The sequence below is a fragment of the Erithacus rubecula genome, assembly GCF_903797595.1.
Source record: "Erithacus rubecula genome assembly, chromosome: 5".
NCBI lineage: Eukaryota > Metazoa > Chordata > Aves > Passeriformes > Muscicapidae > Erithacus > Erithacus rubecula.
The window spans coordinates 16,736,548-16,763,932 of NC_136687.1; the positions used below are offsets into that span (position 1 = coordinate 16,736,548).

Sequence of the window (27,385 nt, forward strand, 5' to 3'; positions counted from 1 at the left end):
GCTCCGCTGCCGGGCTCAGCCCAGCCCAGCCCAGCCCCGCTCCGCCCCGCCCCGCCCCGCCCGGTGCGGCGGCTCCGCTGCCGGGCTCAGCGCAGCCCCGCCCCGCCCCGCCCCGCCCCGCCCCGTGCGGCGGCGGGCTCAGCCCCGCCCCGCCCCGTGCGGCGGCTCCGCTGCCGGGCTCAGCCCCGCCCCGCCCCGCCCCGTGCGGCGGCTCCGCTGCCGGGCTCAGCCCCGCCCCGGCCGGCGCGGCGGCGGAAGCGGCGCGGCGGAAGCGGGGCCGGGCCCGGCGGAGCCCGCAGCCATGCCCGCCTTCAGGCAGGTGGGCGAGAAGCAGCTGCCGCAGGAGGTCGTGTTCATGTCCTGGTCCCCCGAAAGGGACCTCATCGCCCTGGCCAACCGAGCGGGGGAGGTGAGTGCGGCTGCCGGGCGGGGACGGGCGCTGCCTCCCCTGCAGGCCCAGGCGCCTTTGCTGCTCCTTGGGGCATGTTTCTCGTTTGCCTGGCCGGGCATTTGGGGATAGCAATTCCTTAAATCAAGCGTCTTAATGCTTACTGCTCCTTCATTTTTTTTTCCATTCTGATTTCCGAACAAATTCACTTATGATGCGCTCGTTGCTTGTTTGTGGGATTTTAAAGTGCGTGAAAGGTCCTATTTAAATGAAATCTACTTATGAGTACTTTTTCCCCCTGGAACTGCAGTAGGTGATCATGCAGGAAGACAAGACCTGTGCTTTCAGGCAGTCTGCTAGGGAGCTGATGGGTAGGCACTGTGGGTTAGCAGTTTGTATCTTTATGCAAGGCTCAGTTTATTTGTCTATACTGCTATAAACTGTGCTGCTTCTAAAAGAGCGTAGGAGTGAATTATCTGCTAGAGGAGCAGGTGGTGTTTAAGCAGAGGAGTTAAAAATTGGTAGAAAACTGTGCATCTTGAACTGATTTAGAAACTTTTATTAACAGGAGAAGGTGTTTTAAGTTTGTCTTTAATGCATTTGCTCTGTAGGTTTTGCTTCATCGACTTGCAAACTTTCAACGTGTGTGGAGTTTGCCTCCAAATGAAAATACAGGGAAAGAAGTGACTGCTCTTGCTTGGAGACCAGATGGCAAAAGTAATGCCAAGTATATGAGGTGATATGGTGTGATAAAACCCCATGGGAAATCATGAATGATGATACCTCTCATCTGTGAAGGAAACGTTCAAGTAAATTGTGTTTGAAGAGAGGGGTGGCTTAATTTTATGTGCGTTCATTCACTCTAATAGATTAACACTGTTGAATGCAATTGCAAGAAAGATTTGTAAGACAGATTTATGTCTCAGATGCTGCTTTTCAGGGTATAGCAAAATTTTAAACTCCTAACTAAGCAGGATATTTTTTATGAACTACAAAGTTTATTGGGAGAGAAGGAAGCTGTCTCATCAGGGTTGATTGAAGAGTTTAGCTTTCTCAGCATAGGCAAAACTTCATAGCCTAAAATTGCTCTAATTATAGACCAGAGAAGGGAAAAAAAAAAGTCTTTTCCTTAGAAACAGAAAGAGAGTTGAAATTAGTAGCTTAATAAACTTATGCCAGAAATCAGTTAATTTTTGATTCACTGGAGGTGGGAGAATGGGAACAATCTTCTCCCATGATGTGGATAAAAACTACCTATATTGTTTTAAGAAACTTCTTTTTAAGCTGATTGCCTGTGATTATAAGGAAGTAAATAAAGGAACCTCTGCCTGCTATTTGCTATTATGGATGAAGAAAGTTAACAAGAATGTGATGCAGAAGTTGATCAGCAACTCCTAATTTGTGTTTTTTGTCCACCAAACCTTTCTGGTGGATGGTTTTATATATAATATTGGACTCAAGTTTGCAAAACTGGAAGCCTCTTCTTTATCAGAACTATTGTTAGAAGTGTTAGAAACATGGTCAGTTCAACATGTAGGTAAATAATTGTGAAATCAGGCCTTTGACTTAAATGTATCACCTAAAACATGACAGGAGTTCAAACTTTTGCTACATCAAGTAGATTTCAAATGGGAGTTTGGAAGGACTGTAAACACCCAAAGAAAAATGTCCAGTAGTTGGCTTTGAAGGCACATTGTTTTCTAGGTCAGTGTAAGATACAGTGTTTTGCACATTGATTGTTTATACATTTTATTTGTTTTCCTCTAGTTTTGGCTTTTGGCCTTGCTGATACCAAGCGGATTATTCTGTGTGATGTAGAAAAGCCTGAAAGCTTGCACTCCTTCTCTGTGGACTTATCTATTACATACATGCATTGGATGGAAGTAACTGAGGAAAGCAGGTGAGTCTGAAAAGAAGTGAATAATGGGCTGTGTAATGCCACTTTACTGATAATTTGTACTTGGAATATTACAAGCAGTCACATAAAGTAATACAGTATTCCACAACTGTGTGTTTTTTTCATTACTTGGATAATTTTTTTATTTTTTTATAATAGACACTTTTCATATGCTTATTTTAGTGCTGATACCTTAGTCTTGTGGTTCTTCAGGTAATGCATTAAATATCAGCATGATCTTGGTGCTTCTCCTTCTAAAGAGCTGCTTGATTTAGTGTTAGCTTGTGCAGCCTGTTTTCTGATGCAGTTTGCTTCAATACCAATCAATTTATCGAACTAATTATAATAATATTAAGTTCATCTATTTTGTTAGAATAAGTATTATATTTAAATCTTTCTTCTGTGTTTTCAAGGTCTTTATTTTGGTGTTTACATCTTTCATGTTGTGTCTTTGGTGTTACATCCAATTCCATTGGCAATTCTGTTGTTCAGGAAGTCACATTATCCCTAGTTACCATGAACTCTGTGTGATTGAACAATTCTCAGCAGCACTTGTGACCTGGAGGACATCATGGTCCCTATTTTTGTTGTCTTAAAGAGACCTCTGATATGCTCCTTATGGCAGTGAAAGAACACAATTAAATAAAACATCTATTTAAAGGAGGCAGATGGTGTAAGCTCCTGACTTGAGGATTTACACCCTCACCTGCAGAAAGCATCAGTCTTAAAATGGCAAGAAAATAACTGTGTCTTAAGCCATGTTAACATTCTTCTCCTGATGAGGATAGGCTTAGCTTCTTATGGGAAATCTCATCCTTCTGACATATCTATGATGTAATATTAAGTATTGTGCTTTGACCTTCCTCTCACTGCAATGTGTCTTTAGCTGTTCTGAGGTGTGGATAGGTTGTACTGCAGGTTTGGAGAGAGTTTAAACAGCCTCTGACAGTAACTGCATTACAGGTAATGAAGGATTTGGTGACAAGCCTCTGAGCCAGCAGATACAAACTTTATTCACTGAAAATAAAAAAAGATTTTCAGTTCTTTTATTAATTTGATCACTTGGTAAATTATTAAAGGTCCCATAAAGGACTATCCTCTGATATTTGTAATTTCAATATACATAATGTATTGAATATATACTCTTAACTCTGGAGTTGAAAAGAAAGTCTCTTCTCATTCTTACAGCTTGGTAATAAAGACAGTATTATATCTTTTTCAGTGTTCTCACTTCCTTTTACAATGCTGAAGATGAATCAAACCTCCTTTTGCCTAAATTACCAGCACTACCAAAAAAGTAAGTGTTACACTAGTAAGCTTAAGGAAATACCATTTGTTATTTGTTGTCATTATTTCAGTTATTTAATGCTCTACAGATGTCTGATCATTGTTACTGAGACTAATTGTTTTGTTTTCAGTTACAGTACCACTGCAAAAATTTTCAGGTAAGAAATTGTCATGTTATAACTCTCTTTTTTTTTTTTTAATTTTATTTTGTTTTCTGGTATTGAGACAAACTACATAGCCCTAATCACATGTTTTGTATTTTCAGTGAAGAAAAGTCAGATGAGATTATGAAGCTTCTGGGTGATGTCAGGTAAATTCTGGCTGTGGGTTTTTGGTAGAGGTTTTTTGTTTGGTTGCTCTTTTAAAGCATAAAATAATGAATAATTAAGTTTACTCTTAAGTTATTCATTTTTAAGTCTCAGAGAAATTATATGGAGTATCTTTTTTATGTACAAAGATGAAGTTCAAAGACTATATTAAAGTTTCCATTAGTCACTTTTCCCCCTTATTTTAGAGACACTTTATCTGCAGCTGCTGTTGGTGTTGTATCTTCTTTTCCTTAGCAGATTTCTTGGAGTGCATTTGAAGGCTGATTTATGTGTTACTTACACTGATTTTGGTGACATTTGTGAATGCTTGTTCTATACAGGGAATTCCTAGGGGTTTGTATGAGTATGACAAATCTAAATTTAAAAGTAGCTCTGAAACTAGCCATATCAGTGTTACTTTGAAATAAACATCTGTTGTTAGGAAACACATGAAGGGCAGCTGGTGGAAGTGTAATTTAGCAGACTGAGGCTAGCTTTGTGCAGTGCCTTGTGCTACTTTTTTGAGGAGAACAATTAATGTCCGTGCCTTGTTTTTTCCATTTCACTGTTCCTTACAGTCTCACCACTCAGAACCACCCTCCTTAATTCAAATCTACATCTCTATCACCAGTTACTCCTTTTTAAAACTCAATAACTCTTCTTAGAGTAGGATTTTCTTGCTTGAGAGAGAGTGAGCTGTGGTGTAGGAGCTTAGTGAATTTTCTCTGCTCCCTTCATCCGCTCAATCAAACCAAAAGTTTTAAAGATACTGTTTTCTTGAGTTCTTTGTTGACTTCAACAGAGGCATTCTGCTTCAAGGTAACAGGTAGAAGTTGCAGTTAATTTTTTTATATTTGTAGACTTTTTCCCAAGCCAGTGTAGCACATATGTGTCAATAAATGGGCAAAACATAGACCTGTCCCAGACTGTATTCTTTGAACTGGGTTTCTGTTTCTGATGCTGTTGTTACTTCTGTGGCTGTTATTGCTGCTGTATCCATTTCAAATGTTCATTGCCTTTAAGGTACTGAGGAGTGCCACTGAGTGAATGTGCCAAACTCACTGTGCATATAATCAGGGTAATTCAAAGTAGCTTTGTAATAATGCTTTACAGCCTGCATTGGTAAGGGGAAGGTTGCTAGAAACTTGTTACTTTTAGTGAAAAAGGATTCTGTGACTAAACTGGGCTGTTTTTTCCCTATTCTCTCAGTTAGTGTAGGAATTAATACTTTTAATATAAATGTTAAAGGCATATTTTATCAATAAAATCCAAGCTAACTTGTTAATTTGAATTGTGGAAGGTAACACGGTGTTTTCTTTAGCGCAGTGATTCTTTAGAGGAACATTATTAAGGGATGGAATTTAAGTATTAAGAATTATGTCTATGTGCTTTCATATTTTCTTCGTTATGCTTATCAACACATTCTTCTATTTTTATAGACTTAATGCTCTTGTCCTTGGTGGCAGCTCAGGATTTATTGAGATATATGCTTATGGAATGTTCAAGATTGCTACAGTAAATGGGGTACGTTTAGTTCATTTCCACATTTTTTCTTCATAATGTACCAAACTACTGCTGAATTGAGTGAACACTTACACATAAGTGAAGCTGGGCTGCTGAATTTAAATAAAATAATTGATTTGGTTGTTGGTTATTGATGGAAAGACATTGTAACTAGAAAATTTAATATATTGTCTCAAAGTTCGCTGTTAATGCACAATAAAAAGAGCAGGTTTGTTCCTAAGCAATGACTGAAAATTACACTTTGTGTTCAATGACATGTAAAAACAGTCGTCTTTGTATGTCAATGTGTTAGAGCAGTAAATAGGTCTTAGAGGAAATGAATGTTTTATTAACTTGTAAACTGGAATCCTTCAGGTGGCAGGTTCTTGTCGTGGACTGTGTTTGTCTAGTGATTTGAAATCACTGTCAGTTATTACAGAGATACAAAGCTCATCAGACAGCGAAGCAGAGATGACGTATTTTCAGGCAAGTAAACTAATTTTAAAATGGTTTTTAAAAGTAAAACTGCATTTAAGATTACATTCTGGTAGCTTTATTGTTTTCCCATTATTTGCAGAAAAAGCAAAAGCTACCAGTTCCAACCATTCTGAAATTAACCCCAGTATAGCTTTTGAATTTATGATGTTAACATGTAGTTTCACTGATGAGACTGACAACGGTGATCTGAGGCATTTAAAGTACTGCTTTCATAATAACATTAATTTATTCAACTACAGTTACAATTATTCAGATTTTCTTCATTCTGCACACAAAGTCATAACAGCAATTCTTTTGATTATTCTATCTATCCAGAGCAGGCATTCTTAAACCTATTACTGTTAGAGCTCCAAATGTGGAACTTTATCAGGGGTTTTTATAGATGTATTAAAAATAATTATTGCTTCTTTGAATTAAATGCATTTGCCTCTTAAAATCAACCTTAAGAAATTGAGAACTAAGAGATTTTCTGTGGGTCTTTCCAGTCTGTCTTTTAATTTCTATAACATATATATATTGTTAAAAGACAAATAATCTGTTAACTGTTGCTTTTTTCATTTGATATAGTTGGACACTAGTCTATTATCAAGTTACTTACCTGAGGTAACTCGAATGGCACGGAAGTTCACTCACATTTCAACTCTGTTACAGGTACAGTTGTGTTACACCATCCTTTTAGTCTTGTGGCTCTTGCAGGCTTTGACTTTTTAATGCAAGTGAAATAAATGTTTTCTGGTAGGAAGCTTGAGTTGGCCTTAAGTAAATGTAGTGCTCCAACTTGGAATTTGATAATAAATTTTATATAAGATCTGCAGTATATCTTCCCTTTATAATGTAACATTATTTTTTTGCATGTGTTGTTGAAGAAAGACAATAATACTAACACTATTTCTGTGTTACAGTATATAAAGCTGTCATTGACGTGCATGTGTGAAGCATGGGAAGAAATACTGATGCAGATGGATTCACGACTAACAAAGTTTGTACAGGTACTGTAGGATTAACCATCCTTTTGGAAAAACACTTCTTGCAGTAGTTCTGCTGTTCTTCTTGGTCTACTGCATAGCTTAATGTTTAAGCATGATTCCTCCAGATAAGTGTTTGAGTTCAGAGACAGCCTGAAAGCTGTTGTGAGTCAAGTGCTCTGATGCTGAAGGTACCTGTGTACAATCAAGCATAATTGTATTGTGATACTTTTATTTATTCTGAATTTTTAAAAAATCATAGCTTTCAGATTTCTCATCTATTGATCAGTTGCTTTCTATTCAAGGTTGTGCTCTTTGTACTTAAGTCATTGATAAATTGGTTACTCTAAATGTTCGGTAACAACACTTACAGCCTAGTTCAATAGAGCACATATAATTATCCATGTTTAAGATGCTATTGGATTTGGTTAAATTTTATGTTCATTGACCATGGCCAGAAGTTAATGAATCACATAATTTATTTATTTTTTAAAATGGTTTCTTGGTGATGGCAAACTGTTTAGAAATTTTACTGGGTAATACAGTTTAAAGTAACTTGAAATACTAGAAAAATTTCAGTAATCAGAAAATTTTCAGTCATCAGTAGTCTGATTTCAGCATTCAAAGATATGGGTGGGTTCTTTGAAATACTTTATATGGAGTGTTTGTGAGATAATTTGGTAGCCTGGATTTAATCTCTTCACCAATCTATTTCAATCATTTTGACTGACAGGAAAAGAATACAACCACTTCTGTTCAGGATGAGTTTATGCAGCTGTTGTTATGGGGCAAAGCAAGGTAGTTACTGTTGTTTTATCTGAGTATGCCTTTGCACTTGATGTTGAAACACAAAATTAAATGCCTATTTGGTTCTCTCCCCACCTTCTTCAGTCTGGAACTTCAGGCATTACTAATGAACCAACTGACAGTAAAGGTGTGTTAACTTTTTTTTAAACATACTAAACTAGTTCAAAATCTTTTAATCATTTTTGTGTTAACAGAACATTATTATATGATCGTATTTCTTTGTTAACAGGGTTTAAAAAAACTTGGTCAGTCCATAGAGTCTTCCTATTCCAGTATACAAAAGTTGGTTATAAGTCATTTGCAAAGGTAAGTCACAGAATTTCCCATTAGTTATAGATTAAGTGTTATATTATATGCTTTGCTAAAGGGCAGTGTGCTGTCTTGGTGGTGCTGCTACAGAGACTGTGACAGTGGCAAAACCTATTATTTTACTTTTGCCTAGTAGAGAACTAGTGAAATATTTTAACAATCTCCATGGTGCATCCATCACCTCTAAATTGCTGTCTGATGTGCTTTATAGGATCTGTGCAAAATACTCTCACTAACTTTATGTGTCATTGGGACAATATCTGCTTTTCTCTGAAGTGATACCATACCTCTTGTTCATGTCAAACCACCTTATAAAGCTTTGCACTTTGCACATTAAATGATAAAAATGTAGTATGCAGCAGAGCGCTGAATTTCTGGAGGGTGAATGAAAAATTATACATCTTTCCTCTGTCTTCCTAGTGGCTCTGAGGCACTTTTATACCACTTGAGTGAATTGAAAGGAATGGCTTTATGGAAACAAAAATATGAGTCTCTGGGATTAGATGCATCTGGAATTGATGGTACAGTAGTGTGTGTGTGCTACCTACCTGCTCTGATTTCACTTTTGAAAGCTTAATAATAACAGTTAACTTTTTTTTTTTCAGAGGCTATTACTGCTGTTGGTTCTTTCATCCTGAAGGCAAATGAGCTGCTTCAGTAAGTGTAAAGTGTGGAGAGATTAAAAAACTCCTATTCAGTCTTGTGTTGGAGGAGATTCATGGGCTGGGAATAGAGGAGGTTGGGAGAGCAAGACTTTTCTGTTGGTGGTGAGCTTTTATCTTGTGTGACTGCATGTCAGACTCATACCACAAGAATAGTCTTACTTGAAACATTGCATTGGTCATTTTGAATAAAACTGACAGTGCTTTCTGTGGTAAAGGTGGCACTTAAGCCTGGAGCAGCTTGTGACAGTCAGATTTTGTAGTTTCTTTTCTTGTTTCTTGTTTAGAGTGATCGACAGTAGTATGAAAAACTTCAAGGCATTTTTTCGATGGCTCTATGTTGGTAAGATTGGTCACATAGTAATCATCCAGTATGTTTTATACTGTAAGCATTGAAATGCAGGCAAGTAACTAGGCCAATCTTAGTTATAACCATCTATTTTTTTCTATCACAGAAGATCTTTGGACATGTAAAGGGATATAGTTGATGAGGCAAGAGTAATTACAATATTAAACACGGATTATAAATTCAGTAGTTCTCAATTAAATTTAATATGTAGATGTTGAGTGAGTAGTGTATATATGTGACCTGTAATGCTGCTCCAAACTATTTCCTGTCTCATGAGCAATTTGCTGGTCTTGATCTGGAGAAAAACAAAAGTATTTTTATCTACACCAAATTTGAAGTATAGCCTAATTCTCTGTTACTTGCTGTTTTCTCCTGTGACAGCCTAGTTACTTGTAAGGTTTTGCACAGATGTAAACAGTCTCTGAATTTCCACATGCACTTAACTAGCCACCTTCAGTTGTGTCTGGATAGCTGCAGAGAAAATGTTAGAAGGAATTGAAAAACACTGTATTTTAGCCTGCTTGTTTTTATGAAGTATTTATTAATAAGTTTATAACTTATATTGATTTTTTTGAAACTACTTTACAAAAACTAAGTGGTATTACTTATTCAGTGTTAGGACTTACTGGCAGAAATATAATAGTTCTGGTTTTAAAAATTGTAGAAAGCAGAACTATCAAAGTTCTCTGTCATAATGTTGTATTCACTGTTTGTTTCATTTCAGGCTAAACAGAGAACTTTTTCCAAGCCTTGCAGATTTAAAATTATTCCTGTGCAATTCTCTTAAAACACATTTTTCTTATCATGACAGTTTTCATGTATTCTACATATGTCCGTTTTAGTACTCTTAGAATGGACATGAACATATTCTTATGAGCCCTTTTCATAATAATTTTGTTTCAGTGTTGTTCAGGGTAGAATGCAGTTGGAAAAGATTAAAGATAAAAATTCCTCAAGATTTGTAATATAAGCTAGTGAGACTAGAGAGACTTAATTTCAGTCTCAATTTGTAATTCTTTGTTCCAGGCTCTTTTTCTTCTAATGAATTAATATTTTTTAACAGCAGTGTCTTATTACATACACGTGAAAAATTGAGAATATTAGGAAAACAGTATTAATGCTATCAGAATATAATTTTTCCCTCAGCCATGTTGAGGATGTCAGAAGATCATGTCCTCCCAGAGCTGAACAAGGTATTAGTAACATTTTCTGATAAATGGTCATATCCTCTATATTCTGCTCATCTTGAAAGTGGAATTAAAGGTTTCTTTTTGTTCCAGAACTTAAAGGGTAGTGTCTGTGTCATTTTTTTGAGAAAGTTGATGATTGCACATTCACACTAATATGTTGTGCATTAATTACTTTTTCTATTTTCTTTGTGAGCACTACTGTATTTAGTATGCAAGGCCTCTGTATGGCAGCTCTTTATATGCCCTGAGTGATGAAGTTAACCAGACTGAGATTTTATTGTCTTTATCAATGCCCCAGTAGAGCAGGAGTATATAGTAACATGATAATATAATAATACCTGCATCAAATTTGCAGCCACCATCACACTGCCCTTACTTGAGGGCACAGGTACCTTCCAGAAATAGATAGGCTGGAGGAATGGACAGGTAGGGAGTTCCTGCAGTTCATGAAAGACAAAATGCAGGGTTGTGTTGTGGGGTGCACTGTGAGTGCACTGCTAGAGCCTGTGTGGCTGGGAAGATGGCAGCTCTGCCAAGGTGATGCAGGAATCACTGGGTGCACACTGGGCATGAGCCAGCAGTGTGCCCTGACAAAGGTGGGCAGAGGTGACCAGGACTGTAGTAATGAGAGTGTGGCTAGAAGATCAGGGGAAGTAGTTACTGTCTTTATTTAGCACTTGCTGGTTGCACCTCCAGTTTGGGACCATCCTGTACAAGACAAGAATGGTCTGGAATGAGTTCAGCAGAACACTTTCAATCAGATTGGAGGCTGGAACATTTGCCCTGTGAGCACAGGCTGAGGGAGCTGTGCCTATGCAGCCTATAGAATGTGTGTTCTGTGCCCATTGAAATGTGTCTTACTCTTTGCTTTTCTCAGTGGTTTTTTTTTTCCTTTTAGATGACTCAAAAAGATATCACATTTGTTGCTGATTTTCTTACTGAGCACTTCAATGAGGTCAGTGATACTAGTTTTCTAAGTACATTATTTTATTGTATTCTTGATGACACTAGCTGAGTCTGAAAAATCTTAGAATAAAATAATTTTATCGTCTTTGTTTTCACTACTTCTCATTATTTTTGTGTTTAAATAATGGGTTTGTTTGCATTATTTTTTAGGCACCAGATCTTTACAATCGTAAAGGAAAATACTTCAATGTGGAGAGAGTTGGCCAGGTAAAGAACTAAGGAATAAATGCTAGAAGAATAAATCAGAAATCATTAGATAGAGAAGCTTTTAAAGTTGTGTCCACATTTCTTCCCTGTTTTACTCTGTATTGCACATACCACTAATGGCAAAAGAGAGTAAATTGTTTCCCCTTATTATTAGGAGAATGAGAATTTAAAACCTTGTAGTTTCACTTTACACATGCTGTATTTTTAGGAAAAGACAAAAACATTTTGCATCTGTAGTAAAACTCTAAAAGTTAGCTTCAGTAAAACTGGTATGTTTGTTGTCTGTGTGGCATTAATCACTGTATTTCAAAACATTTGTGTTCAGACTTGATTTAATAATAAGTTTCCTAGGGAAATAACATCATGTGATCTTAAACCATAGTTGATTTTTCTTACTATTTCTAGATGGGGCAGAATATTTGGTTTTAAGACTATGGCATGTTGATTAAACAAGAAATCTTTCTTCTACTTGCTAGAGGCAATAGTGAAGGTAAATTTTAACATTCCCCATTCTTAAATTGCAGTCTTAAAAAAGTGTTTCTTTTCTAGTACTTGAAAGATGAAGATGATGACCTTGTATCACCACCTAATACAGAGGGAAACCAGTGGTTTAACTTCCTTAAAGATAGTACTCATCTTAAAGGTAATGTGCTTTCATGAAAAAGCAGTGAATGCAAATTATATGTAGACTGTAACAAATGTAGAAGAGTTATCTTTTTTCATGCTTATGAGTTACTTCTGTAGTGTTACTCATTGGTCTTCCTCTGAGTGGAGTAAAACAAATGGGCCTTGTTATTTTGCAAAGGGTTTATGTAGCTGCTTACCAGTCAATTATCATTTTCTGCATATTGGGAGTTCCCCATCTTTTCTGTACCACTCTCACATGGCTAGTAAGTAATCCCAGAAGAGGTTTTTTTTTAGAATGTCTTAATTCCAGTTCAAGAAAGTAATAGTTATGCTTGTTGTACCTGGGGGAAATGTCCTAATTTGTTCACTTTCACTGGAGTCTGAGACAATTTTATTAATTAGTGGTGAAAAAGAAGTAAGAGACTATCATGACCAGATAGTGACAATTATTCTTTAATATTTAAATTCAATGTTTAACTTTAGAAACCAAAGACTATAAAACCTTGACATCATAAGCTGTGTATAATAGAACTTGCCACAGTTGCCTTTTTCTGCCTATATAATTCAATAAAAAGGGGGGAAATGGTAGCTTTTTTTGGGGGGGGAAATAGTTTCTAGAAAATCTGGTTTTAGAGCTAGCAATGGTGCAATATGCTTATATAGAGATGCAAACATTTTAAAAATTACCTTTGTTTACAGAAAGCCCACTTCTGTTTCCCTACTATCCTGAGAAATCACTGCATTTTGTCAAAAGGCAAATGGAAGGGATCATTGATCAGTGTTTACAAAAGCCAGCAGTAAGTTCAGTTTTTACAAATTATAACTTTATTTTAGGGATAGTGATCAACTGAAGGTAGCAGTCATGCTTAACAAGGCCTGAAGCTTTAATCTTTGCCTTTGAGTGCCTTCAACTTGGGTATAGTCTAACTTCACTGCTGGGATATCTCAGGCCTTTGGCCCGGGAAATCACAATGGGTTTTGTTTTTTTTTTTGTTTAACATATTCTGTTCATATGATTTGGGGATCTGGTTTTAATGTTAATTGTGTATGTGTGTGTGTGTTGTGCACCAGATAACTGTGTTAGCTGGCAATACATTAATCTAATATGGAGAAACATGAAACAAGTGTATGAAGTGACAGTAGTGTTTGCATTAGATATGTCTATTCCAGGACATTTTTTCAGATGTACTGAGAGGTTATTGGTTGATTCGTTGGTTTTTTGTGGGTTTTTTGTCTTAAAATAATGTATAATTATGAATAAAACTGCCTGTATTTCAAGGCCTGTTTTTATTTTATCTGTTAGGATGTAATTGGAAGGTCAGTGCATCAAGCAGTCTGCATATCTCTCTACAAAATTTCTCAAAGGTATTTCTTTACTAAAAGCAGCTAAAGAAATGTGCAACTAAAAGTCAAGCATGAGTAGCATTTTATGAACTGTTTGTCTTTCCTTTGCAGTGAAGATTCCACACCTCAGTTATTTAAATTACCATTTCTGTAAGTATGTTGCTATTCCTTGTTTCATGTAGTTTGCCAGTTATTAAAACTTGATCTAAATTTTCATTTCTTCCCCCATGTTGCAGGTGGAATGACAAAACATCTAATTTACATTATGTTCTCTTCACCATGTTAGAAAATTCTATTTCTAAAATACACATTTTGAGGAGACATACTGATACTTCCAGGTAAGACAAAAAGAGAGAAAAAGTGGTGTGTGAGCTTTGCCACATTTGAACAGTTGCAATTTAAATCTATTTGTAAGAACAAGGAATGACCACCATGAATACAATCTTTCTTGGATACTAGAGAAAATGAGGAGTACATTTAGAAGTGCAGCAGGAAAATGCAGCAGAAGTTTGTGTGGTATTAGACTCAGAAAATCTAATCTTAAGACCCAAGATGGTTCTGGAATAAGGGAAAAATCAGACTCCATCAGATTGCTGCTAACAGAATTACTTGTTTGTACAAACTTCTGAAAAATTACAGAGAATCCTGCTTTCTGTGTTGCTTTGTCTTGTGAATAGTAATCTTGGATTAATATCTTGCAGTCTGTAATTTAATACTTTTGAAAATATGGGGACTGCACTCACAGGTATGTCAAATAGAATACATCCTGTTTGGGGTGTGGATCTGTGCACCTTCAGGAGTTTCTGTGTACCTCAGTGTGATTTGTCTGTCACAGGATGTTGTGCTGATACAACTGTTCAAGCTGAATTCTATCAGTGGGATGGCTGAAATAAGTTAGGTTTAAAAACAACAAAAACTTCCCCCCTCTGTAAAATCCTGATTTTTATAATCTGTCATTTAATTTGAGGAGGCAGGGAACTGGGTGAGACTGTGATGGAGTGGGAATTTGTAAAGCACTTTTACTGCTAAGGAAAGCACATGGTGAAACTATCTTTTGTGTTTCCAGTTGATAGCTGCTGATCACAGAATTACTGCCCTGTGGTAACTTGTAGTTCCTTCCTCATTGATACCTAAAACAAGCTAACCTCTTTTGCTGTGAATTAGCAAGTAACAAAATGAGCCTGAGACTAGGACAATAGAGCAAGGAATTTAGCAAAGAACTGTATCCCATAAACCAGATGTAGTTTTCCGTTTGACTCCATTAGTAACATTTTTCTGAGGAGCAGAAGAATTTAAAAGGTTCCAGCTACCAATCACATAATTTTTAGCCCTGCATTGTGTTAAGCTTAGATAGGCTTTTACACCATCTTGTACCACAGTTGCCATTAGAGATTTTGGATTTGTAGTGAAGGGAAAGATTTTTGTCACTGAGATAACAAACTCTGTTGTTCTAGGTCTGTCAGTAATGGGATTCTTGCAGTAGAGTTTGGAAACTTCTTGAACAGCAGTATAAATGAGAGCTCAGACTCCAGGTCAGTATATTTGATTTTTCTTGCAGATTGATGAATAAAAGATTTTATTTCCTAGTGGTTTTCTTGAATTGTTACATTTGAGGTTAACTCACCTGGGTGAATCAGATTGTAAGAAATTGCACAAGTGCATGAAGTTGCAGAGAAGTTGCAGAGTCCTGTGAATCTTACTTTGCACTTCATCTCAAGGTCAAGTAAATTCTAGTTTTCCAGTTGAGAACTAAAGGTTTAACACATGCAAGGAACAAATATAACTGGAAACAAGTGTTGTTGATCTCTGTGATGTTCTTTAAGATAAGACTTGGTATGCCTGAATGTAGCCATCTTAGAAGGCATATGATAGACTAAGCTCATCCTTTTCATGTAGAAAAGCCAGATGTGATTTGCCCTCAGTACCTTCAGATGTATTTCTAAATTTTCTTTGGTATTTATGTTTACTGTTTCTTATGTTTCATCTGAAATGTGAGGGTTACTAGAAAGGGTTTTTTGTGAGTTGCTTTTTTTTCCCCTTCAGAATCTTTTTTCCTGCATGATACAAAGTCTGTCAGGTTTAGTTTAGTGTCACAGCTGCACAACTGACCTCTTATTATTTACAATAAAGCTCACTGTTAAGTACTGAATACTTTTTAACATGAGTGCTGTGCAGCTTTAAAATATTTCTCTTATATTATTTGATGAATTATTTTCCTATAGATGCTACAGTTGTTTGGATGCTCACTTCTATGATGATGAAACTATAACTGTAGTTCTGAAAGAGAGTGTGCAACAGGAGGGGAAGGAGAGAGTCTTGGCTCAGCTGCCTTTATCTTCAATATATACAGATGAGGACCAAGATGGGAAATTCATTTGGGATTCCGTGGAAAGGTATTGAAAAACCTTGAGCAAAACTGAAAATGTAGAACTGAAAAGCAAGTTAAGCAAATATTGTAATTGTGTACAGTTACTCATACTTTGTGTGTGTGTAAATACTTTAAAGACAGAAATTCTTTTTGTGCCAGGGGAGTAGGATGGGGGAGATGGAGGCTTCCTATGTAGTTCGCTTTGTGGTTTTGGGGAGGTTTGTTTTGGTTTTTTTGATACTGATACTACTTCTGTACCTGGCTGTCAGGAAATGTAAGGATCAGCTGAAGACACCTTGTAGAATCAGAAATCTTCCTTTCTTTAGAAGATGCTAACTTTGCCGGTCAGGATACTTAAATTTAAGATGTTTTCAGTATATGTGCTCATATGCCTCCACCTTGTAATAAAAATACACAGGTATTTCCTGATTTCTCCTTGGTAGTCACCCTTACAAATATTGTCTGCTTAACCTTAAAGCATCAGAACTGATACTTCTGTCTGCACTGGCACAGGTAGAGGAGAGCATCAGGTGAAAGTGAACACACACACAAAGGCCAATGTAGTTCAAGCAGTGAATCCAATCCTTCAGTTGCTCTGTGTCCCTTCCTTTTACTTTTTTCCCCATTCTTCTCTGGTGGTTTGCTTAAGATGCATTTTTATTTCAAAATCAAGAGCCACACTGAACTGGCAATTAACTTTTTTATGCCACAAAGATATTGTGTATTGAGGAATGAACAGAAACTATTAAGAGGAAGTCCAAACTAATCCTGGCTGCTGTAATAGGTGGGAGTGTCTTCATACAATCCCTGTGAGTGGGGTAGTGGTGCATATTTGAAAGGTCATGGAGGCCAAACTTCTGTGTAAAGGGAAGCACTGAGTCCAGGACTGTGTTTGGAAACTCCTCTTTGTGCGAGGAGAGATTTGAAGAAAAGCTACCCACATCCTGCTCTAGCTGTTTATTATGGAAGATCAGACTTTCCAACTCCCTTCTCACATGCTGGGATGTTTTTAACTTGTCTGGAACATGCTGTATCTCTGCAGTTGGATCTCCTCCTCTAGAGCATTGTAGCGACATTATGATGGGTACAGAGGTTTACTTGCTTGTTGCATATTATGAAATTTAGACAGGTGTTTTTCTTATAATAGCAGTTGTTTCTTGTGACCCAGCTTTGTGCTTTTTTCTGTGCTGTGTGCAGGCTGGATGAGCGAAGCAGTGAGATACCCACACGCATTGTCTTCTTGGAGAGCCAGTGGAGAGTGCTGGAGAATATGAAAGCTCAGTATGTTTCTGTAAATGGCATTAGAAAAGTTTCTTGTGTGGTAAGTGCAGTATTTCTGAAAAAACCTGTCTGTTAAAGGAAGTGTGATGACTGATGTGGTAACCTAGAAGTTACCTTTTTTTTTTAAACAAATAGATTATTTTCTCAAAAGCTGCTATTAGTGTGTCAGGATACTGTCATACCTGTCTAATAGCACAGGATGGAAAAACTTTAACAGAAGGTAAACTTGCTGTACTTCTCAGCCTGTAGAGCAATAGAAAAGTTGCTAATTCCCTTGAAACCTCAGTTTCAAAGATGAAGATTATTTTCAAAGCTACTGGCTGACAATTCAAATGCTATTGGTGTTTTTGCTTATTTAGTCATTAATAGGAACTTCTTACTGTCTCTATAGCTAAGTTCCAACCTCCGCCACGTCAGGATGTTTGAGATGGATGTAGAGGATGACGGGGAAGTTGAGGAAGAAGAGGAAGAAGAAACAACTCAGATTGCAGCTGGGGAACCTGATGAGCCAAATCAGCCTGCAGATGGCCAGGACAATGTGTGTGATGCATCTGCTGAAGAACTGCCTGATGAAACTGAGGAGCATGAAACAAGTCTGGATCCTTGAAATACACTTTGGTAATAGTAAAGGGACAGGACTGAACTGTAAATGCTGTTTTAATGGCACAAAGAAATTGTGTATTGAAGAATGGAAAAAAATATTAAAAGAAAATATTAGAAGCAAGTTCAGACTCATCCTGGCTGCTATAATAAGCAGGAACAGTACTGTCCCTGGGACTGGGAGTGGATGTGGTGTGATACATTTGAAAGGTCATCCAACTAGTTAGAAAGTAATCTGACTTCAGGGTGCTGAGATGATGGATCCCATACCTCCTCAAGCAGCTGAATCAAGCTGGAATTCTGTATTGCTTTTCAGCTAAGAAGTACCTTTATTGATTCTTTTGTCTGGCACATTGTTTGGTACCAGCTAAAGCTTTTCTATTTGCCATTTTTAATAGGTGAGGAGAAAAAGAAATACCAACCGAAGTTTTTGTAGCTAGGGTGTTCAGTCTCAAATACTGTTATAAAATAAAGTTGTATATAAAACCAACAAGGCTTGGGGCCTAATTCTTTGCTTCCTAGACTTTGTGTTCTAGTAAGGGATATGAAAGTTTCCTGTGGAACCAAAACATAAGATTGCAAATCAGTGTAGGGCTAGTTAAAATAAAATTTAGCAACTCTTATTGAAATGCAGTTTTACAAGTTTTTTGGATAACATCTATCCTTGGTAACACAGCACTTCAGTCTATGAAGGTCTTTAGTCCTCAGTACAATGTGTGTGTGCAGTGCATGATTTGTCAAATATTTGCCTGCCTCAGCCTGCTTAGTTTTTCTGAATTTGTTCCTGAAAGCTTGTCTTCTCAATCTGGAATTTTTTGTAATGAAACATTTAAACCGGGAGTGTATTTTTTGTTCTGATTTAGCATTGGAGGTTGTGTATAGCCCTCAGCATAATCATGTTACTTGCAATTTATATATTACTGTAGGCATGATATAGTGCTAAGGAGTAGAAACTAGAAACAGCATTTAGAAATCTAAAATGTTTTTTTCTTCCCTACTGGCTGTCATTCTTAACTGACTTAAAACTCAGCTGTTTGTATGAGCAATTCTGCTTAATGCATGATCTTCCTTCAGAACAGTGAGTTTACCTTAAATTTGTGAAGAGGACCAAGTTTCCATTCTGTGCTTTGAAAATAAATATTTTGAAATGGACATTTGGCTTTGCAAAATTCGAATACTAAACCTGTCCTCTTGTTTTGAAGTATACCATTGTTCATTAACTTTTCTAAAGTGGACTTGTGAAGGTTTTGATCTCTCTGGGGGAGACCCTGGTAAAACAACCTTTCGTTTTTCAGACTTAGTTTTTCTCTTTCCTCCTTGGAAGCTGCTTGCTGTTCCTCATTCTCATCCAACAGATGGTCATGTTTCAAGGCACAGGACAGGACAGGAGGGGCAGAAATGCCCATCCAGAAGTGCTGTGATTTTCTGTGTAGAGCAGGTAACTCTTAACAAGAAATTGCTGTTACAACAGAGCCCACTCAGCTTAAACCTGGCCTTTTTTTTTTTCTTCCAGGAAACTTTGGCTTCTGATCTAACTTAAAATTGTCACATCAAGGGCTTAGAAGTAATTATTCTGCTGGGCTTTGTGCTATGTAGTTCTAGTCCATGGACATATGGAAATCTGATCTGCCCCAGTAGTTCCTAAGTTTGTGTTATTAGCAGATGTGTCCCATGTCACAGGGGCATGTCTTTCAGACATCTCCCTAAGGTTATTCCGTGCACCTTTCTAGTCCATGGATAAACTTGAGCCAGTGGGAGCTTTGTGTCTGGCTTGGATAAATCCATGTGCACATTGTACATTTCACAGTGACATGGTACAGACACACCAGTGGTCAGTGCTTCTGAATGCATTGCTGATTCCTTCTGATAAGCTTTTTAAAAATTTGATTTGCTGCAAGATTGCTGTAATAATAAATATATCACTAATGTGTTTATGCACCTGGTTTCAAAAGGGTGGTAAGCATTTTATCTAGAAGTATTTTGTGATTTTGGTGGTGTCTGGGTATGGTGGTTTCTCACCTACCATTTTGATCTTTTATCTCTGATGCTAACTGAAGGCTCAGTCAACCTTTTTCTGTGAGGGGGTTGCCATAATTTACTAATGGTTTTGTGGACCAAAAAACTCCTATATTCTCAGCAAGCACACACACAATCCTCTCTGTAACACAAATCTTTAGGTCTCTAAGAAACATTTATTGCTGCCTCTTTTTTAATATCTGTTTGTTTTGCATTTGGCATCACTATTTTTTTTAAAGATCCTGACACAACTTTTATTTTCTGCTCTTTATTTGTGTAATCCCTTTTCCAGACCTTTTGCCCAGACCTATTCTCCCTGATCTCTTCAAAGTTTACCCCATTGCCAAGTGTGTGCTTCAGTCTCTCACCTGGAGCTGTTTTGCTCCAAAACCTGGACATGCTGAGCTACCATTGCCTCCCACTTACATGGATTTTGTGGCATGTTTGCACCTTCTTTCATAAACAGCCACTTGAGCTGCTTGAAAAGACAGGAGATGGATGTAGAGCAATAGTGAACAAAAGCTTGCTTTATTATAGATTTAATATAATGGGATGAAGGATGTGTAGCTTTGTAACAACCTACAGCTGATCCTAATGCTCCTTGACTTTAAAAAACCTACCTAAAAATGCCTTAAACCCCATTTATAAACCTTAACAAAATGGGTAAGCCATCTTTGTAAGCACAAACATTCCTTTGTATGTTGCCTGTATTTAATATCTGTAGTCAGAATTTGTTCATGTGTCATGTTACCTAGTGCAGCAGTAACATCTGAGATCTCTCATGCTACCTGGAACTCTTGGAGTTGTAGCTATAATTGCTTGCTTCACAAGCTGTTTTTTGTGCCATGGAGCAATGGTAGCAGACTAGGAAGCCCATACTGGGGAGAGGAAGGAAGACTTCATGGAGCACGTTACAATCACTCCTCCCTAAAGCAGTAACAAGAGAGGCACAATGGCATAGGGATCTCTAGGGAGAATGCCCAGTTGAGGAATTCCAAGAAAAAAGCCAAAACTACATACCAGCTCTATTAGCTGAAGAGAAGAAATGCCACATTTTAGGTGAATAAAATGCATTTAACTATTTCTTTAGGTTAAGTAATGTTGCTGCAAGGAAATCAGCAACTGTAGACCATTGGTGCCAGTGAAGTTCAGGGTTGCAGGAAGTTACAGTGGGATGTAAGTGTCCTGTGGTGTTCAGCATTCTGCCCACAGGGGGTATTATGGCTTCTGTTCCCAGCTGGCAGCATCCCAGTTCTGCAATTATGTAATGGTGCCTGCTCCTGCTTTTATGCCGTTCTCACACTTAACCTACAGGATAAATAAAGAATCCTATCAGCCTTAATTGTGAGAGCTCCTCCCAGGAGCCCTACCTCCCAGAGTGAGTCTGCTCTTGCTGGGAGCATTATAGGTGGTGTCCCTTTTTCTCTGTGTCCTAGACAAACCTCCTGGATTCAGAAGTCTACCACCTGAATTTCATGCTGTCTACTTGACCATGCACATCCAGGTGCTCATGAGTATGTGGATATGAGAGTGTGAATGAAACTGGTTTTAAATTAAGATTAAATTGGCTTCCCCTACACTGCCTGAATACACGGTTTGCTATGTTGCTGTTGTTGATTATGTAAGGAGTAAGGGCAAAGAGAGAGAGCCAGGGCCTTTTAAAATTTGAGAGGATGGACCCAGTCTAAAGAGAGTATTGAGGGAAGGTGGAGAGAAAGAACTACATGCAAATATTTTTAGCAACGTATCTGATGCCTTCTCCCAGGAGCTATTCAAGATCAATATGGATGGTGCCCTGAGCAATCTCATTTAGGGAGTGGCATCTCTGCCCATGGCAGGAGTGTTGAACTAGATGATCCTCAAAGTCTCTTCCTATTCAGGCCATTTGATAATTCTGTGGTTTGTGAAGACTTAAAATACTAGTCCAGGATTAAAAGGCATGTTGATTTACCCGTGGTCTCTATTAAGGATTTTTATTCTTAATTTAAATTGAGTGATCTGATGGCTTGCTTAGGAGGAGTGACACTGAGATTGGGATGCAATAGAAATTGCAGGCAGAAGAGAATGAAGAGACATTCTGTCCCCACCTTCCTATCTCTCCAATGCATTTTATCTTTGTAGATTACTGATATTTCCTTGACCTGAACCTCGATTGCTCAGTACTGAGTGAAGGAGCAGCCTTATCTGTCATGGTTGAGTGTATTGACATTTGATTGGCACAATCTCAGCTCTAGCCAAAGTCCTGTGCCACCCTGTCCTTAACCCAGAAAAACCAACCAGGGTTACCCTTTGGTTCTAAAGTCCTGGCCAAAGGAGATCCCCCAGGAAGGGAGACTGCTTCCCTCCTCTCCTCCCTCCTAGCTTAATACTGAGCCAATAAAAGCAGCTTGGAAGATGTCAGTAAACATGCTTATCTGATTCACTTCATAGCATTAACAGGAGAAATATGCATGTCTTTGCACTCAAAGAGGAGTGGTAAACAAAATCAAGAAAAATGTTTACAATTTGTTGAAATGAAGTGCATCAGCAAAAGTGCCAATTACATACTTTGCAGAGCATATCCAGCGGGAACTCTTAATTGCAAAGGCTGTCTCTTAAAGTGAAGCTGTGCCAGTCTCTGTAGCCATGTTGGCACTGGGTTGCCTCAAAGTGAACCAAGGGAGAACTTCAAAGCATGTGTATCCCTCCTAATTATAGGTGCAGGGAGGGGAGAGTGTCCCAAAAAAGTAAGTAAAATTTACACCTTCCATTTTCCCTCAATGTTTATTGACTATGTTTTTCTTTTCCTGTGTCACAACTGGAGACTTTCAGCTTGCATTAGAGATTGCATTGCTTTTTATTCCATAATGTGTCTCAGACATGCTAACATACATGTATTCATGGCAACAGTACATGCAGCACAGCTGTTGCTGTGTTGGGTTTGTAGTCTGAGTTGAATTTGACTTCCTAGAGTGGGATTGTCCAATCTTTGTTGAGCCACTTTCAGTAAAACACAGTGGCACTAATTCAGTTTGTTGTGGCTGCCTCCCCTTTCTACCGCACAAAGTATACACAGGGAGTATTTTAGAGGAGAGGAATGGTTCTGAGCACAGTCAGAGCTGGCTGGAAGGGACATTGTTGGCTTGCCAGGTTGGGCAAGTTGAAGTCTGTTTTAATTGACCAGCATCCTTCAATGTTTATCTTGTTCATCTGTTGTTCTGGCTCATGGGTGGGACTTTGCTGTGTCTAGGGGTGAAGAGCTGAAGCTGTGCTGAACTCACAAGGGAGCTCTTATATCCTCAGGCTATTTCTGATGTAATATTTTATTCATGTAAAAAGCTGCAGGTGACTTAGTGAACAAAGTAGCCTACCTGCACCCATCTGCAAATGCTTTTAACAGAAACCTGTCTCCAGTGTTCTCAGTTCTGTCTCACACTGGGATCCTTCAGCAGCTTGAGACTGGACTGGACTCTTTGTGAGTGCTTTGTGCCTTGGGGTGATAACCAAAGTTTGTATTTAAGTAACAATATTTTAAACTATTGAGTTTACATCAGAAAAAAAGTTTTAAGATTTTATTCTTGCTTCCCTTCCAAAGAACTCCAAGGAGAGCATGCAAATTCAGACCGAATCAGCTTGACTTTTGCAAAACCAGCAGTTAATGAGTGTTCAGCCAGGCCAAAATTCATACCCTGTTTTGAGTATTACCACTCAAGACAGTATTTTTTCTTACATGTTGATGTCATGTTGTTTTGAATATCTTAGGATGCTTGAAGTACAGAATCATAGATCTGTGGAATGGTTGGGTTGGAAGGGACCTCAAAGATCATTTCTAGTTCCAGCCCCCTGCCATGCCCAGGAACACATTCCACTAGACCAGAACAATTTGATGGAACTCTTGTGTGAAGGTTGGGAGGGATATTTTTAGTGTGTAATTTGGTTTCTGATTTTGTTTCTTTTTTAAAATTAAAATTATTGGCCATAACATTTGTGATATAGTTTCATGGATTTATAGCAGAAGTGTTTCATCAGGTAGCTTTGTGACTTCATTTTCAAATGTGCTATAAGGGAGGTGATAACTTTAACAACCTTTAAAAGGTATTTGGGGGCATTTTATAGCAAACTGCTGTGACTGTCTCATATATCAAATATGATTGGACTGAGGGAATTCAACAAGAAACTTCTAGGTACTACACAGAGCTCCATTGGCTTTTCAAGGGAATAACATTTTTCCCTGAGTCCTCACTGAAGACTCCTCACTTTGCTTTCGCAACTACATTATTTTTCCAAGCCTTTCATTATTGCCTTCTTTTTGTTTGCCATCACTCCTGGAATGAATTTTCTTAGCTGATCTTAGTTCCTTAGCTGATCTATTGCTAAGTCAGTATTGCTTACACCACCTTCTATCCAACACAAGCTGCTCCAGGTATCTTTGCTCACCAAAACCTTTCTGCTGCCTTTTCTCTAAAAGTAGTAATAAACAATTGCTCAATTTAGATTCTATGCTCAGTTTACAGTCTCAAGAAGGTGCCAGACTAGGCAGTAAACTAAAGCTTTGGCACAGTATCATGTCACCAAGATGTCAGCACTGGGAAGTGATGCCTGTTAGGTTGTTTCCTGAAGCTCTGTCTTCCAAGCATTTTATCAACCTCTTTGCCAAACACATTTTGAGTTACTAGCCCTGTGTGTCAGCACTTCAACGTTGGAAAATCCCTTCACTCTGCAACAGGGTGAGGTCAGAAAATATGATTGCAAGTTTACCAGGATGAAAAACAACTGGTAGGACGTGGATCCTGCCACACATTAGCCTCCTGTCTTTTATTCTTCCAGCTGCTGTTTTAATATAGCCAATTTTCTACACTCTGAAAGTCTGCTTCTCAAACCAGCCCTTAATATGGGGTAGGAATTGGTCTCCTCTAACATCCTGGAAACTTGTCCATAGGGAAACAGCAATGATGGAAATCCTGTGCTGGTTTCTGCAGAGTGCCGGATTGCTGTTGCCTATCAAATCTTTGGAGACTGCTTCCACTGTGTAGTTCTTAATCTTATTTAGTCCTGTGTCAAGCTTCATAGTTATTTACAGCAATCATATAATCACAGAACAGTTTGGGTTGGAAGGGACCTTAAAGATAATCCAGTTCCTCTCCCTGTTATAAGCAGGAACACCTTTCACCTGACCAGGTTGCTCAGAGCTCCATCCAGCCTGGCCTTGAACACTGCCAGGGATGGGGCAGCCACAGCTTATCTGGGCAACCTGTGACAGTGCCTCACCACCCTTACAGAGAAGAACTTACTAACATTTCCAAGTACCACACATCATGATTGTTAATGTATTACATCATGGACTATGATATTTTTGTTTGTTTTTCCTCCTACACATTCAAAAGCCCACAGAAAACATGGGGCTGATATAAGGTGCTGTAGCTTCATGATAGCCACAGGTCTGCTTTGAGATGTAAGGGAATGTATTACTCATAGGTAGCCAGAAAAGTTTCAGGCACTGGCTTCACAAAAGTATTCTTGCAGATGGCTTGTAAGCTGCATGGGTCACAATCTTTTTTCAACTTGGTTCACTAATTCTGTAGAAAATGGAGAAAATACTATATGACAAAAATAACTATACAGCATTTTTTAAAATCAAATAGGCTCCTTAATTAACTTCAACTTTTGGTTACAGGCAAAACTCAGTTCTAATTTTTTTTCTGCATACTCTATATACATGTTCTCAAATTTTAACCCATGTAATAGTGAGGACATGCTTATACAATTGCATCATTGACAAAGATCTTAATCTGATGTTTAATTTTAAATCCTTGCAGTTCTGCAATAGATAATTTTGAAAGAGCTGGTTGTTACTGTGATCAAGACTGCATTCTTGTTTTCAAAGAACACCCTACTAGATCAGAATTGTGGCTTACTTTATGTATAATCATTTGCAGGATTCTTATTTACAGAAGTATTTTCAATAAAATGGGGAATACTTGATAGTGCCAGTTAGATAAGCAGTGGGGGACAAAAAGGCATTTTCATTCTAGTAGGCTTTCCAAGTGTTATTTTAAAAAAATTATGCAGCATTCAGAAATTCTCTAAAAATAGTTTTGCTTTTCTAAAGCAAGAAATAATTTGGAAGCTTTGAGAAGAATAGATAAGTGAGAACATCCCTGAGAAATTAAACTGACTACAATCTATCTTCCTACACATGTTATCTACACTATGGTAAAAAGAGTTTTTGTTCCAAATGTTGCCATCCTCCCAGTGTCTTTAATTTCTCCTTGTGATTCCTGATTATTGGATTACTTTTAGACATTCACTGAAGTAAAAATGTAAGGGAGGCACTATTTTTGTTACACTTTGCTGGAAGTTGCTTCATTGTTTGGATGGAATTTACCTAATATTTCTCAGTCATGTAAACATTTGGACAAATATTTATAGTTTCAAATAACTCAGAATCATTTAGCTAATAGAAGAAGAACTTGTTACCAGAAAAAGTTGATTCTTTCCCAGAAGCTAGCAGCAAGGAATGTTACAGATTCCTGAAACACACACTTGAGTTGCACGATCATCACTTGTGCTTCAGAGGCCTTATGGAGACTGGAATTAAATTAAATTTTAAAGTAAATGAAGTAATTTTTGTCCTGGTTTCCACACTTTGGATTGTAAGGTTTTAATTTCAAGAGCAGTAAATGCATGTTCCTCTCACTATGTATCCGTGTTTTAGAAGTTGTCATTTTTTTCATAAAATATAGCTACAAACTATCACAAAGACAGGATAAATAGAAAAAAACTGTTTTTTTAATCAAGGAATTTGTTTGACTTGATATTTTGATAGGGAAAGGAAAAGAAACGTGTACGTATACAATATGTACCAAGTTTTCACTTCTATTGAAAAATAAACCCCAGTTTTGTTACTTGGGGGAGAAGAATGTACTGAAATAGTTTTTTGCTTTTGCTAACAAAGTATTTATCTATATTGTCTGTATGTAAGCAAACACATGCCAGACAAAGGATCAGACACAAAGTAAGGTACTTATCACTTCCTGCTTTCTACATATTCCCATAATTTTTAACAGTGGAGTATTTTTCAGAAGTTTTTTCAGGAGTTTTTTTCAGAAGAGTGCCCTTGATGGAGGGGAAATAATTGGCTAAAAGGTTGTTTCTGTTAATGTGGGTGGGGTGAAAGAATATTCACATTTGGGAGTGGATAAAAAAATCCAAAAGGGCCAGTCATCAGTAATTTTGGAGACTGGGAGGTGAGTGTGAGAGGAAATGGGAGAGACAGGTGGAGACAATGTTGGGCAAAGCTGATGAGATGAGATCTTGTGCCTTGGCAGTGTGAGCCAGTGAAGACTTTTGGAGAAGCCCCAGCCTGAAAGATTCAAGAGGACGTTTTGTGTCAGAGCAATGTGGTTCCAGTAGGGTGTGTAGCCAGAGAACTACTTCTGTTTTCTGGGTTTTTTCACATTAAAAAAAAAAAAAAAACCAAACAAAAAAAGAGAGAGAGAAAAAACCCCTAGCAATTTCCTTTAGCAGAGTTCCATCAAGAGGGAGGTCCAAACACCTTGCTGTTCTTATCAATGTTGATACAATTGTGTCAGCAATTTTGCAGATTTTTTTTATCTAACAGAATGTTAGATAAACTTGAATAAGGTGCATCGTTTGCTGTGTTGGAGTTGTAGGCACAGTAAAGAAGTAAAGCTGACCTGCATCTAAAAATAGAAGTACCTGGCAGAATGCAAATGGAAATCTGCGTCATACATTTTTATTTGAACAAAACTAACTGTAAATCAGATATGGGCATAAGAAGTTATTTGTCTTAAAATTAGCACAGGGCTCCTGT

At 37.8% G+C, this 27,385-nt stretch overlaps 1 protein-coding gene across 3 annotated transcripts; it reads left to right on the top strand.

Annotated features, from left to right (window-relative positions):
* Nucleotides 1-249: 249 nt before the first annotated feature.
* Nucleotides 250-18,049, top strand: ANAPC4 (anaphase promoting complex subunit 4). Of its 3 annotated transcripts, none has more exons than XM_079306714.1 (28): nt 250-409; nt 1,000-1,105; nt 2,156-2,288; nt 3,508-3,582; nt 3,704-3,730; nt 3,838-3,882; nt 5,320-5,404; nt 5,759-5,869; nt 6,449-6,532; nt 6,784-6,870; nt 7,580-7,644; nt 7,738-7,780; nt 7,883-7,959; nt 8,383-8,483; nt 8,568-8,619; nt 8,912-8,967; nt 10,120-10,166; nt 11,062-11,118; nt 11,280-11,336; nt 11,886-11,979; nt 12,663-12,760; nt 13,267-13,328; nt 13,419-13,457; nt 13,544-13,645; nt 14,762-14,839; nt 15,530-15,700; nt 16,873-16,996; nt 17,348-18,049. In XM_079306714.1, exons 1-28 carry the CDS (start codon nt 302-304, stop codon nt 17,561-17,563), a joined length of 2,400 nt encoding a protein of 799 aa, XP_079162840.1. In that variant the 5' UTR covers nt 250-301; the 3' UTR covers nt 17,564-18,049. The 3 variants fall into 3 exon arrangements, with proteins under 3 accessions (XP_079162840.1, XP_079162838.1, XP_079162839.1); XM_079306712.1 differs by having other exon boundaries at nt 279-409; nt 1,000-1,124; XM_079306713.1 differs by lacking the exon at nt 250-409 and having other exon boundaries at nt 1,066-1,197.
* Nucleotides 18,050-27,385: the final 9,336 nt, after the last annotated feature.